Raw genomic sequence first — 13,848 nt, 5'->3', positions numbered from 1 at the left:
CTCCTTCACTCTAATGTCCTGACTAGATTCAATACTAAGCCATTGAGAAATATGCAATACACAAGATTTTTAATTATAAAAGATGATCGATCAATGCATGTCCTAAATAATGGACAACTGTTTGCATTGCTCAGGGAGGCAAAAAAGAGAGAAAAAAAGCTGAACTGTCCTAATGGCCTGGAGAATCCACATTCCACTGGATAATCATTCCAGCTCCAGGAGACACAAATTACTTTGACATCACTAAGTATACTTAACCAAAACATAATGTCCCATAGTGTCCTTCCCTGAACTTGTTCTTTCTTACAACAAATCTATATTTACCATATATATCTTTCTCAGAATAGAAATATTTCCTGCCATCCAACTTTGCCTGGTTATTTTGTGGACATGTTCTCTGATCCAAAAGTTACTATTCATTTTCCATATCTTATCCAAATTCATTGCAAGGATATTTATCAGGGAAAGTCTTTCCCCAAAAAGAACAATAACAATGGCTTGTCCTGACAATTGCTGAAAATAAAGACAAGTTGTCCTAGCTTTATGTCTTGTCATCATCAGGACAGATGCAAGAATGCCAAATTTCAAAAGGAGTAAACATTTATACTGCACAAGAAAACAGTCCTTCAGCTGTTTACAATAGGCTGCATACTGATTGTATTCAACCAGCCTGTACTTGCAACATTCAGATCATAGTCCCAATTCTGGAGAATTCAGACAAAGAGCTCCTGGTGGCAGGAATACGGGACTGTTTTCCGCTGATTTCGGCACATTGGTCAGATGGGATTCATCCACCTGAAATGTGTGAATATGCTCATTTCAAGCAACCTGCTGGCCAGCCCTGCTAAACGCAGCCCGATCTCCACCTTTATAGACAGGCTCCCCCCCACAACCACAATAAATGAAACGGTCTTCCCCACTCTCATTAACCAGAGAACTATCACCAATCCATTACCAAAGAAGGGCATCCTCCCCCCACACAACACACAAGCATGAGAGTGACACGATCCAACCCCCCACTCAGGCCCCTTTCTCCCCACACACCTACTCAGCCACCCTTCAAACCACACACCTTGGCAGTGCCAATTGTGCAGTGCACCTGGCACTGACCCTGGCCTGGTGCCTAGGGCTCTGGTGTGTGTGTGGGGGAGGGGGGGGGGGGGTGTGCCTCAAGGAGGTTGGTTTTGCTCCTCTGCTGCTGCCAGGCTGCAGAGGAACGTTCCTCAAGGTCCTGGAGGTTGGGTGGTCTTGGGCAAGAGGTTGACCTTGCCACTGTCCACTGAGATCGGGGTGTCATGGTTAGACTGCCCCTTCCAGCCCTGCAGACCTGAAGATCACTCCTGGAATGGTGATTTCAGGTAGGTTCTGCGATCCACATCTGCACTCCTGCCAATGAAAATTCTACCTGTGAAATTCTGAAGTGGCCAGGTCACTTCAATCTCCACGCCCACCGATCATCTGGTTGGTTTTTAAATCATTGCAGCACTCCATTCTGCAGCATTCAAGAATTTTCAGTTGTATTTTGGATCTCATCTGATCTCATCATGTATAGCATTTCTGTTACCTCCTCAAAAAACACCAGCAAGTTAGTTAAACACAATTTCCCCTTTAGAAATCCATGCTGGCTCTTTCTAATCAACTCACATTTTTCCATCCTCGTGACTACTAATTCCATTCTGGATAATTATTTCTGCAAGCTTGCCCACCACTGATTATAAACTGACTAGTCTGTAATTGCTGGGATTATCCTCACAACTTTTTTGAACAAGAGTGTAACATTTACATTCTCCGATTCTCTGGCACCTCCCCTGAGTTTAGAGAAGGCTGGGGGATTATGGTCAGTGCCACTGCAATTTCCATTCTCACTTCCTTCCGCTCCTTGTCAACTTTAAGTACTATCAGTCTATTCATCATTTCCTCCTTATCAATTTTGAACCTTTCTAGGGACAGTTTCCTTGTCTGTTGCCACAGCCTGCATATCATCTGCCGCCTTGGGACAGACTAGTGCAAAGTTCTCCACAGGAAGCATCACTGCCTGTAGATTTCAACAGCTGTCAGAAACTCTGGAAACAACCAAGCACTGGCCAAACTCAACAAAAGCCAGTAGTACTTAATTTGCAACTTGCTTGAGGAAGTTTGATGATCCTTTTAAATAGCTTTGTGGGGTGCAGTTCTTCCTTCTGCTGAACATATTTTCAGTTATATGTGTTTAAGAGAGTGTGAGGTTGAAAATGGCAATGCTGGCATCAAATCAGCACTACATGGTGACTTTCATAGAGTCATAGATGTTTAAAAAATGGAAACAGCCCTTTGGCCCAACTTGCCCATGCCACCCTTTTTAAATCTATATTTACATGCTATTGGCAAGCCTGGGACTGAAATTTCAAGGCCTGGTAGCATCACTACCAGCACTGCCCACCCCGCCCACCCCCATCCCCTCCCCAGTGGAGTCTACAACAGCTCACCACTAACGAGCAACAGGTTGCCAATCCTGCTTGAGGTATGAGGAGCCATGGAGGCCACCCCAGGAGGTCAGGGATAAGTTGGGGGGGCATTGGTTTAACCACTAAGCTTGTCCCAAAGCCCGCACTTGGCCTACTATATCCATTTTACTCATGTAACTGTCCAAATGCTTTGAGGCTGCCTCGCTAAATATTTTTAAGAAGCGGGTTGATGGGTTCTTGATAAGAGAGGGGATTAAGGGTTATGGGGAGAGGGCGGGAAAGTGGAACTGAGCCACAACAGATCAGCCATGATCTTATTGAATGGCGGGGCAGGCTCGAAGGGCTAGATGGCCTACTCCTGCTCCTATTTCTTATGTTCTTATGTTCTTATGTAAAATTGTACCCGCCTCTACTACTACCTGTGACTCTACTTTCAAGGAGCTACAAACCTGTACCCCTAGATCTCTTTGTTCTATAACTCCCCCCAACATCCTACCATTAACTGAGTAACTCCTGCACTGGGTTGATCGACCAAAATGCATCACCTAGCATTTATCTAAATTAACTAAATAATTAAACTAAAATAATATATTATCAGATTTGATGATCTGCCTACTCTCTGCCAACTTTCAGTACATGTTCCTAATTCCTCTACTAACATCTTCATTGAAATGTCATTTGGTTCGAGTTGCAGTGTAATTGTGTACCTGTGAGATGGATCTCATTTTGGTGCCAAAACAGCACACTGAAACTATGGCCACAATGGAGCCCAATTTTGCAGCCAGTATATCTTCAAAATTAAAAATACTAACAATAGTTTTCCAAGTCAGATATGAATTTAAAATTTGGTATAATTCTCCCAAAAAAATTCAAAGTGCTGAATTTGCATAAAAACTGGAGTAACTCCTGCTGGTTTTGAGCAGGATTTCTAAATGAATTTCTCACACTCTGAGCACTGCAGAGTGCCCCAGTGAGATTCACATTGAAAGTCAGTGGGCAGGGCTAGTCCCATTGGAGAGGTCGGCAGCATAGCGCTGAGCGAGCCACTGCACATATGCTGATCTGTCAGAGCAGAGATTGCCAGGCTGGCAATGCCCAAGGGGCACCCTCCCCTTACCCCCAACTTCCTGGGGTGGCCTCCATGGTTTCTCTTACCTCAAGCAGGATTGGCCACCTGTTGCTCATTAGTGGTGAGCTGTTGTAAACCCCATGGGGGGGGGAGGGGGTGATGGTGGTGGTGTATGGTGGCGAAGTAGTGATGCTACCCGGCCTGGAAATTTCAGTCCCAGGCCTGCTAATGGCATTTAAACGTAGATCTGACTCCAAAAAACTTGGAGCCGGAAACACACAGAGGACGTCACACCGACTGGGGAGCCCACTAAATGGCCTCTGCTGATATGTCTTGGCCCATTGCACTGCTAGAGCAGCGCAGCAGGCTAGGAGAAGTGCCCCTTTGGTTTTGCTGAACTTGAGTTAAAAAGGCAGTTTGCAAGTATTGTGGTGTTATTAATAAAAATTCTTACACATCCCTGTGCAATTTGAACTCAAGAGTGGTCAACCTTTTAAAATTTTAACTTTTATAGTTGAATTATCTAAAATAATAAATTTTTAAAACAAATCTGGATTCCAAGGAATATATATTTGTGCCAGCATTTTTGACTTTTTCTGTTAAAAAAAAAACTGATTTTAATATATGCCAGAGCATTTTGTGAACAACAATTTCCCTGTATTCGACCAAAACCTTGTTGGACAAATACATTACCCAGCAAGGGGTATCCATGTGAACAGAATAAAGCTGACCAGACCAGATTTATTTTCTCCCCAAATCATAATTCCAAGTACTGCTTCAATGAACTGTGCTTATCATAAATTAACTGGCAAACTTACCAAAGACAAAAGATGGTAAGTGAATTGCACGCAAATCATGAGAAATCATGAGCTCAATCATGAAAAATTATCATAGAAAAAAATGTCGCTTGTCACCATCTTCAGACAATGAAAAGTTTGCCATCTTACAAAGAGAAAATATAAACTTAATGGCACCACATTGAAATGCTACAATAATAATATTACTTTAAATGCAGGGTTATTGTTAAATATGCTGATACAAATCTACAAGTTCCTATGTGTGATACCTCCAGAAGAGAATCTTCAAGCTTTGCTAGTTGAATCTTTTTCTCCTCTTCCTGTTGTAGAAGTGCTGTCTTACGTTCCTCAAGTTCTGGTTTCTCATGTTGTAGGGTAACAGCTAACAACTTCAAAGGAATAAAGACATTGCGCTATTTGAAGATGCATGTTAATATCATTTACAAAGATTAACAGCTTTACTTGATTTAGATTAAAAAGGTTACACTAAAGATAAAAATCTTAAATTTTATTCGGTTTCTTCAGATCCCAAGTATTGCTGTATATTTATTCTTCACACAATTCCAATTGACAGCATTTGTAAAATGTGTGAGCCCACCTCGTGTCTTACACAACAGCACATCCATTGTGCGAGCTTTGTCGACCTATAATGATTCTCATCTCCCAATATGCCTTATTTAAAGCTTGTTAACAGTTTTGCATTTGCCTATCTTTGCAACCTTCTTTAGCCATACACCTCATCCAGTACCATCCAGTTGTCTGTTCCAGGCTACTTCCAACAACCATCATGGTGCATTTTTTCTTTCCTGTTATCCATTCCCTTCTTCTCTATGACAATCCGTTTTGACCTAAAACTTGCTCCAAGTGGATCAAAGCATCTGTTGTTTACAAGCGTTATGTTCTTTAAAATGCTTATGAATCATTTTTTCTAACAGCAATCATCCATCCTCCCACGCAACCATCTTATAACCATCTTTGTACTTTCACTTGCCGTGCTTCCTGCCTGCAACCTACAGCAATTACCAAACATTGTTCCTTAGATGCTGTGCTTTCTAAAATGCACGAGACAACAAAACAAATACATAAAAATAAACCTATGACCAGAAGCAGATAACTCAAATCAGAATACAATTAACACACCCATAAAATTTATTTGCAATAAAGCACATTTTTCAATGTTAAATAGTGGGACAGCATATTATACACAACATAAAATGCCATACTCTTGACTCATCACAAGGAACCATACTGCATATTGCTAGTATAATATAGATAAAGTTAGTAAAAAACATTGTTATTTCTTTACCTGGCCCCTGAGGCCTTCCCTTGTCGTTGTAAAATTAACCTCATTGACAATAGAAGCTGCATCTGGTGGAATGGAAGGGTTGGGGTTGCGGGTTGCCAGGAACAAGCGGAATTCTTCATTGTAGTCAATCATTTTATCCCCAATTTGTACAACATACCGAGGTCCTATTAAAAAATGTATGCATAGCGTAATCTTTAATTAATCGCACTAAATTACACACTAATTTAAAAAGCTAAATTTGGAGTCCTATCTAAACAACTTGCTCTTATGGAACCTGGTAAACATTCAAAAATGCTTTAAATAAGAGAAAACATATATCAGTGAAAAAGTTTGGAAATATGCCAAAGTTATGGTGAAAAAAACAGGTAAAGAGATTTTGAAAATCTTGATGAGAAGTTATGGTAGAATGAAAACCAGAGAAAAAGGACAAGAAATTGAATGTCCTGTCAGTGATGCAGCATGAGAATCAGACAGAAGTAGAGAACTGAAGGCTACAGATTGGAAAGGTGTTTAAGGAATGGAGTTTGGAAAGGGTAATAACATGCCTATGGGTTTTAGACAGTAAGAAGTCTCCTAACACCAGGTTAAAGTCCAACAGGTTTATTTGGTAGCAAAAGCCACTAGCTTTTGGAGCGCTCGCTGCTCCTTCGTCAGGTAAGTAGGAGCTCTGTTCACAAACAAGGCATATAAAGACACAAACTCAATTAACAAAATAATGGTTGGAAAGCACGTCTTTACAGGTAATCAAGTCTTAGACATACAGACAATGTGAGTGGAGAGAGGCTTAAGCACAGGTTAAAGAGATGTGTATTGTCTCCATCCAAGACAGTTAGTGAGATTTTGCAAAATCTCATTAACTGTCCTGATGGAGACAATACACATCTCTTTAACCTGTGCTTAAGCCTCTCTCCACTCACACTGTCTGTATGTTTAAGACTTGATTACCTGTAAAGGCTCACATTCCAAGCATTATTTTGTAAATTGCGTTTGTGTCTTTATATGCCCTGTTTGTGAACAGAACTCCCACTTACCTGACGAAGGAGCAGTGCTCTGAAAGCTAGTGGCTTTTGCTACCAAATAAACCTGTTGGACTTTAACCTGGTGTTCTGAGAGTTCTTACTGTGCTTACCCCAGTCCAACGCCGGCATCTCCACACAATGGGTTTTAGAGACAGTGGAAGTGAGATACAGCATAGTGAGTTGTATACAACTACATTTATTTTTAAAATTAATGCTAAAGAATTGTTCATTACTGTCAAATCAACCTCTCTGGTATTGAAGTTTAACCATCAATGTGTAGAGTCTTGTTCCTTCAGTTTTAAATTGTTGCTGGTGATTTTAGAAGTATCAAATTTAAAATTACTTTTGTATATGTCCTTTTCATCTCATATGAACATACATATGAAAATACAGGCAAATAAATTAGCAGGAGTAGGCCAATCGGCCCCTCCAGCATGCCCCACCATTCAATAAGGTCTTGGCAGGTCTGACTGGATGAAGGTCTTATGAGGAAAGGCTGAGGGACTTGAGGTTATTTTCGTTGGAGAGAAGAAGGTTACGAGGTGACCTGATTGAGGCATACAAGATGATCAAAGGATTGGATAGAGTGGCCAGTGAGAGCCTTTTACCTCGGATGGTGATGGCTAACACAAGGGGACATAGCTTCAAATTAAGGGGTGGTAATTATAGGACGGATGTCAGAGGTAGATTCTTTACTCAGAGGGTAGTAAGGTCGTGGAATGCCCTGCCTGCAGCAGTTGTGGACTCGCCAACTTTAAGGGCATTTAAATGGTCAGTGGATAGGCATATGGATAACACTGGAATAGTTTAGGTTAGAGGGTCATTAGATTGGTTCCACTGGTCGGCGCAACATCGAGTGCCGAAGGGCCTGTACTGCGCTGTAATGTTCTATGTTCTATGATTGTAACTTCAACTTCCAAAAACCTTTATCTCCTTGTTTATCGAGAACCTATCAACTTCAAAGACTCTGCTTCCACCACCTTTTATGTAAGAGGGTTCCAAAGGCTCATTACCCTCAGAGAAAAGATTTCTCATCACTTTGGTCTTAAATGGATGACTCCCTCCTTTTTAAACAGTGACCAAAAGTTCTAGATTCTCCCACAAGAGGAAACATAATTCCCACATTCACCCTGTCAAGACTCCTCAGGATCTTGTATGTTTCAATTAAGTCACCTATTACTCTTCTGAACTCCAGCAGATACAAGCCTAGCCTGACTAGCTTTCCCTTTTAAGTCAACCTGCCCATTCCAGACTCGTGAATTTTTCTGAACTACGTCCACAACACTTACATATCTTCTTGAATAAGTATTCCAATACTGTACACAGTACTCAAGGTGTGGTCTCACTGATGCACTGTATAACTGACGCATAACATCCCTGCTTTTGTATTTAATTTTTCTCACAATAATCGATAACATTCTATTAGCTTTCCTAATTACTTGCTGTACTTGTATACAAACCTTTTGTGATTCATACACCTGGACACCCAGATCCTTCAGCGTCTCAGAACTTTGCAAACTCTCACCATTGAGATAATATGCTTTTTTATTCTTACTATTTGTCTTTCCTTTTTTTAATGCAATCTTTTGTTCTCTCTGTATCTTGCTTTCAGTACCTAATTTTACATTGAATTCACCCACTCTACTTCCTTCTCAGTTTTGCTGTTTATTTCTCAATTCTTCAATCTGCTTGGATAAGGAAATACTTTGTTGTCCTTGTCCCCGGATTTTGCAATGAAGCAGTCAGCATTTACCATCATTACAACTGTGCAATCAACAGTAACCTCTGCCACAGTTAAACGTGGAAAGCCATAAATTACTGTCAAAGAGTTTGCTTCTCCACTGGGTATGCTGTTGAAATCATCATGTGGAAATCTTATTAATCATTTGATTTGATACTGTTATTCACACTATAAAAAAACTCAAAGAAACTGTGCATCATACAATATGTGTGACTTGATTTTTAAAAGTATACTAAGTCATTATTACTGCTTAATATTATTTTTAAAAAACTAATTTTATCTGTGGCATGTCAAATTTAAATCAGCGCCAGGTTTAAAAGGAGGCCTGGTGTAGACAGCGGGCAGCGTCTGAGCGGGCAGCGGAGTGAGTGGGAAGCAGAGTGAGTTAATAGGGCTTAATATCAAAAAGGGCTTGAGGGAAAAAAGGCCAGGTGAGTTTGTTTGAAAAAAAAACAAGGAAAAAAAATTTTTTCAAAACTACTACAGCAAGAAACAAGGAAAAAAATTTTTTCCCCATAAAAAATTACAGTGAATAATGGATGATGTGTGGTTTCTGTATGATGTGGGAACTGGCAGACCCCAGGGTCCTTCCCAGTGACCATGTCTGCAGTAAGTGCAGGTTGCTGGAGGAGCTCCAGCTCAAGGTGGATGAGCTGGCCTCTGAGCTACAGACACTGAGGCTCATCAGGGGGAGAGAGGGTGCCCCTAGACTGGCTAAATCTAAGGGTCAGGGACAAAAGGGGACTGCTGGGAGGAGGAGGAAGGGGGGTGAGGAGCGGAGGCCTCAGCCTCTTAATCTGCATAACAGGTTTAAGGTTCTTGCTTCCAGTCTGGAAGAGGACGAGGCAGGTGAGGTTGGTGAGCAAACTGCACACGGTACAGTGATGCAGCAGGACATAGGCAAAGAGAAGGGGAAAAGGAACGTAGTAGTGATTGGGGATAGTGGGGTGAAGGGTATTGACACTGTCCTTTGTCACAATGACAAAGTGCACAGAAGGGTGTGTTGTCTGCCTGGTGCTCGGGTACAGGATGTCGCAGCTGGGCTGCAGAGGAACCTGGAGTGGGAGGGTGAGAACCCGGTCGTTGTAGTACATGTGGGTGCCGGCGACGTAGGCAAAGTGCGGACTGAGGATCTGGGGAGGGAGTATGAGAAGCTGGGAATGGAATTAAAAAGTAGAACCGACAAGGTGGTCGTCTCTGGGCTACTGCCTGAACTGAGTGCAGACGGGCGTAGGGTTGACAGGATAAAGGAAGTGAATGGGTGGCTCAGGGATTGGTGTGGGAGGAATGGGTTCGAATTTATGGGGCATTGGCACCAGTATTGGGGTAGGTGGGACTTGTTCGGGCAGGATGGGGTTGGTCTGAATCGTGCTGGGACCAGAGTGTTGGCGAATCGAGTAAAGAGGACTGTAGACAGGGCTTTAAACTAATTAGGGGGGGGGAGGGTGCGAGGGTAGGTGACGCTACGAGGTCTAAAGTTAAGGATAGGGTACAGGTAAGGGAAGAGGCCGAGGATGTCCCAATTGGTGGCGTTACGGCAAATAGGGTCCAGGTGAAGGCTGGGATGAAAGCGCTTTATCTGAATGCACGAAGCATTCGGAATAAAGTGGATGAGCTGGTGGCGCAGATCGACACAAATGGATACGATCTGGTGGCCATTACAGAGATGTGGCTGCAAGGTGACAGGGACTGGGAGATGAATGTACAGGGCTATCAAGTGTTTAGGAAGGATAGGCAGGAGGAAAGAGGGGGTGGCGTAGCTCTGCTGATTAAGGATAGTATCAAGGTGGTAGCAAGGGATGATATCGGAGCCAAAGAGCAGAACGTGGAATCGTTGTGGGTGGAGATTAGGAACAGCAAAGGGAGGAAGACGCTGGTGGGTGTCGTCTATAGGCCCCCGAATAATGATCTGGAGGTGGGGCGGGCTGTTAACACGCAAATAAGTGCGGCGTGCAGGAATGGGACGGCAGTAGTTATGGGAGATTTCAATCTGCATATTGATTGGTCGACCCATGTTGGACGAGGTGGGCTCGAGGAGGAGTTCTTGGAATGCTGCCGGGATAATTTCCTTGAACAGTGTGTGTTGGAGCCGACGAGGGAGCGAGCTATCTTGGATCTGGTGCTATGTAATGAGGCGGGTAGAAATAGGGACCTTGCGGTGAAGGATCCTCTTGGAGAGAGTGATCATTGTATGGTGAAGTTTCTGGTGCAGATGGAGGAGGAGAAAGTGGGTTCCCGGACACGCGTCCTTTGTTTGAATAGAGGGGAGTATGGTAGGATGAGAGAAGAATTGGCGAATGTGGACTGGGGGAGTGCGTTGGAAGGTAGGTCTGCTGAGGAGCAGTGGAGGATCTTTAAGGAGATCTTTCTTGGTGCTCAGCAGAAATTTATTCCGATGGTTAAAAAGGACAGTAGGAAGAGAGGTAATAAGCCGTGGATAACGAAGGAGGTGAAGGAAAGTGTTAAATTAAAAGCGGAGGAATTTAGAGTAGCTAAGAGCAGTGGGCGAGAAGAGGATTGGGAAAGGTTTAAATGTCAACAAAGATTGACAAAGAAGTTGATAAAGGAGGGTAGGAGAAGCTATGAGGCTGGGCTAGCACTTAATATAAAAAAGGATAGCAAGAGTTTTTATAAATATATAAAAAGGAAGAGGCTGGCTAGGGTGAACGTTGGTCCTTTAGAGGATGAGAAAGGGGAGCTAGTGGTAGGGGATGGGGATATGGCTAAGGTCTTGAATAACTTTTTTGTTTCTGTCTTCACGGAGGAGGACGTGAATAATTTGCCGGGTGTTAGCGATGGAAAGGTGGTAGGAATGGAGGGTCTTAATGACATTACTGTTACTAGAGAGGTGGTGCTCGACAGACTGGAGGGGCTGATTGTGGACAAGTCCCCAGGACCGGATGGAATGCATCCGAGGGTTCTGAAAGAAATGGCGGAGGTGATAGTGGATGCCTTGGTGGTTATTTTCCAGACGTCGCTGGATTCCGGGGAAGTGCCGGAAGATTGGAAAACGGCTAATGTTACGCCGTTGTTTAAGAAGGGTGCCAGGCAAAAGGCGGGGAATTATAGGCCGGTTAGTTTAACGTCTGTGGTAGGTAAAATGTTAGAATCCGTCATTAAGGAGGAAATTGCGAGGCATCTTGAAGGGAATTGCTTGATAGGGCGGACACAACACGGTTTCATTAAAGGGAAGTCGTGTCTGACAAATTTACTGGAGTTCTATGAGGATGTGTCTAGGGCAGTGGATAGAGGAGAGCCGGTGGATGTGGTCTTTCTGGATTTTCAGAAGGCGTTTGACAAGGTACCTCACAAGAGGTTATTGCAGAAGGTCAGGGGACATGGAGTTGGGGGTAGGGTGTTAGCGTGGATAGAGGATTGGTTGTCAAATAGGAGGCAGAGAGTGGGGGTCAATGGGTGCTATTCGGATTGGCGGTTGGTGACTAGTGGGGTGCCCCAGGGGTCGGTGCTGGGGCCTCAGCTATTTACCATTTATATAAATGATCTGGAAGAGGGAACCGAGTGCAGGGTGTCGAAATTTGCTGATGACACCAAGATTGGGGGAAAGGCAAATTGTGCGGAGGGTGTGGAGAGTCTGCAGAAGGATCTAGATAGGCTGGGCGAATGGGCCAGGAAATGGCAAATGGAATTTAATGTTGGCAAGTGTGAGGTGGTCCACTTTGGTAGGAAGAATGGTAGGAAGGACTATTACTTACGTGGCGAAAAACTGCAGCAGGCGATGGTGCAGAGGGACCTCGGGGTCCTTGTGCATGAGTCGCAAAAACCCAGCTTGCAGGTGCAGCAGGTGGTCAGGATGGCAAATGGGATGCTGGCCTTCATAGCGAGGGGGATTGAATATAAAAGTAGGGAGGTCTTGCTGCAGCTGTATAGGGCATTGGTGAGGCCGCAGCTGGAGTACTGTGTGCAGTTTTGGGCGCCGCACCTGCGCAAGGATATTTTGGCCCTGGAGGGAGTGCAGAGGAGGTTTACTAGGCTGATACCAGAGTTGAGGGGATTGAGCTATGAGGAGAGGCTGAATAAACTAGGCTTGTACTCATTAGAGTTTAGAAGAATGAGGGGAGATCTCATTGAGACGTATAAGATGATGAATGGGATGGATAGGATAGAGGTGGAGAGACTCTTCCCGCTCAAAAAAGACAGTAGGACTAGGGGGCACAGCCTCAAGATAAAGGGGAGGCGGTTTAGAACGGAGTTGAGGAAGAACTTCTTCACTCAAAGGGTGGTGAATCTCTGGAATTCTCTGCCCGTTGAAGTGGTGGAGGCTGCCTCGCTAAATATTTTTAAGAAGCGGGTTGATGGGTTCTTGATAAGAGAGGGGATTAAGGGTTATGGGGAGAGGGCGGGAAAGTGGAACTGAGCCACAACAGATCAGCCATGATCTTATTGAATGGCGGGGCAGGCTCGAAGGGCTAGATGGCCTACTCCTGCTCCTATTTCTTATTTCTTATTTCTTCTTATAAATTTCTCCATTATGACAAAAAAGCCATATATCATAGAAGGAGGCCATTCAGCCCATCGAGTCTGCACCAACTACAATCCCACCCAGGCCCTATCCCCATAACCCCATGCATTTACCCTAGCTAGTCTCCTGACACTAAGAGGCAATTTAACATGGCCAATCCACCTAACCCGCACATCTTTAGATTGTGGGAGAAAACTGGAGCACCCAGAAGAAATCCAAGCACATACAGGGAGAATGTGCAAATTCCACACAGACAGTGACCTAAGACGGGAATCGAACTGGGTCCCTGGTGCTGTGAGGCTGCAGCGCTAACCACTGTGCCACCATGCCGCCCAATATGTCTGTAAGTTTAGTTTAGTATATATGTTTAGTTTATGTTTTAAATATGTGTCAAACAAAATCTTTCACCTTTTTGACCAATTTAAAATTAAGATGATCTAACAACATTTACAAGAAATGAACAAAGTAAAACTGTTTGAATTATCTTTCCTATTACGGTCAACATGCATTAAAACTACTTTGGTGATATAAAATGTTCTGTGGCTGAACTTGTTAAGTACTTTAATGTGAAGAGCGGCACCGTGCTACAAATTTGGCATATCTATGGCAATTATAGCACCATTTCTTTTTTCTCATCTGGGCCCAGGTGTACAGGAGCAAAAAGAGAGGTAATGGATTCACCACAGCATCAGTGGGTGATGGGACATCTATCTAATTAATGGGTGATGCAAATCAATTATTGGGCAGAATATTTGCAACATGCACAAACATTTCAGTGGCTGGTGACTTTTCACCAAGGCGAGCTGGTAGGAAATGATTTACTATTTTCCAGAAGATATTCTATATTGTCCAGATAATCTTTGGTATCAGCAATTTCAATTCAATAGGAATGCACAACCGTTCCAGGAAAGTTAAAATGAACTACCTCAGAAAGGTGTCCTTGGAAATCAAATCCATTCTCCTTTCATATATCAATCCTATAAGTCGGTGTC

At 43.3% G+C, this 13,848-nt stretch overlaps 1 protein-coding gene across 2 annotated transcripts in view; it reads right to left on the bottom strand.

The window, feature by feature from the left end:
- Positions 1–13,848, bottom strand: part of dync2h1 (dynein cytoplasmic 2 heavy chain 1) — a 546,351-nt gene that overhangs the window by 270,061 nt on the left and 262,442 nt on the right. For both annotated transcript variants that reach the window (XM_080197215.1, XM_080197216.1), the window contains 2 exons: positions 5,617–5,780; positions 4,580–4,699 (listed from right to left, as the gene is read on the bottom strand). In XM_080197215.1, coding sequence (XP_080053341.1) covers positions 4,580–4,699; positions 5,617–5,780 — 284 coding nt within the window. The remainder of the gene's footprint in view (positions 1–4,579; positions 4,700–5,616; positions 5,781–13,848) is intronic.

Source organism: Carcharhinus amblyrhynchos, chromosome 10 (genome assembly GCF_965287045.1).
Source record: "Carcharhinus amblyrhynchos chromosome 10, sCarAmb.v2.hapA, whole genome shotgun sequence".
Lineage (NCBI taxonomy): Eukaryota > Metazoa > Chordata > Chondrichthyes > Carcharhiniformes > Carcharhinidae > Carcharhinus > Carcharhinus amblyrhynchos.
This window is presented reverse-complemented; position numbering and strand designations above follow the sequence as displayed.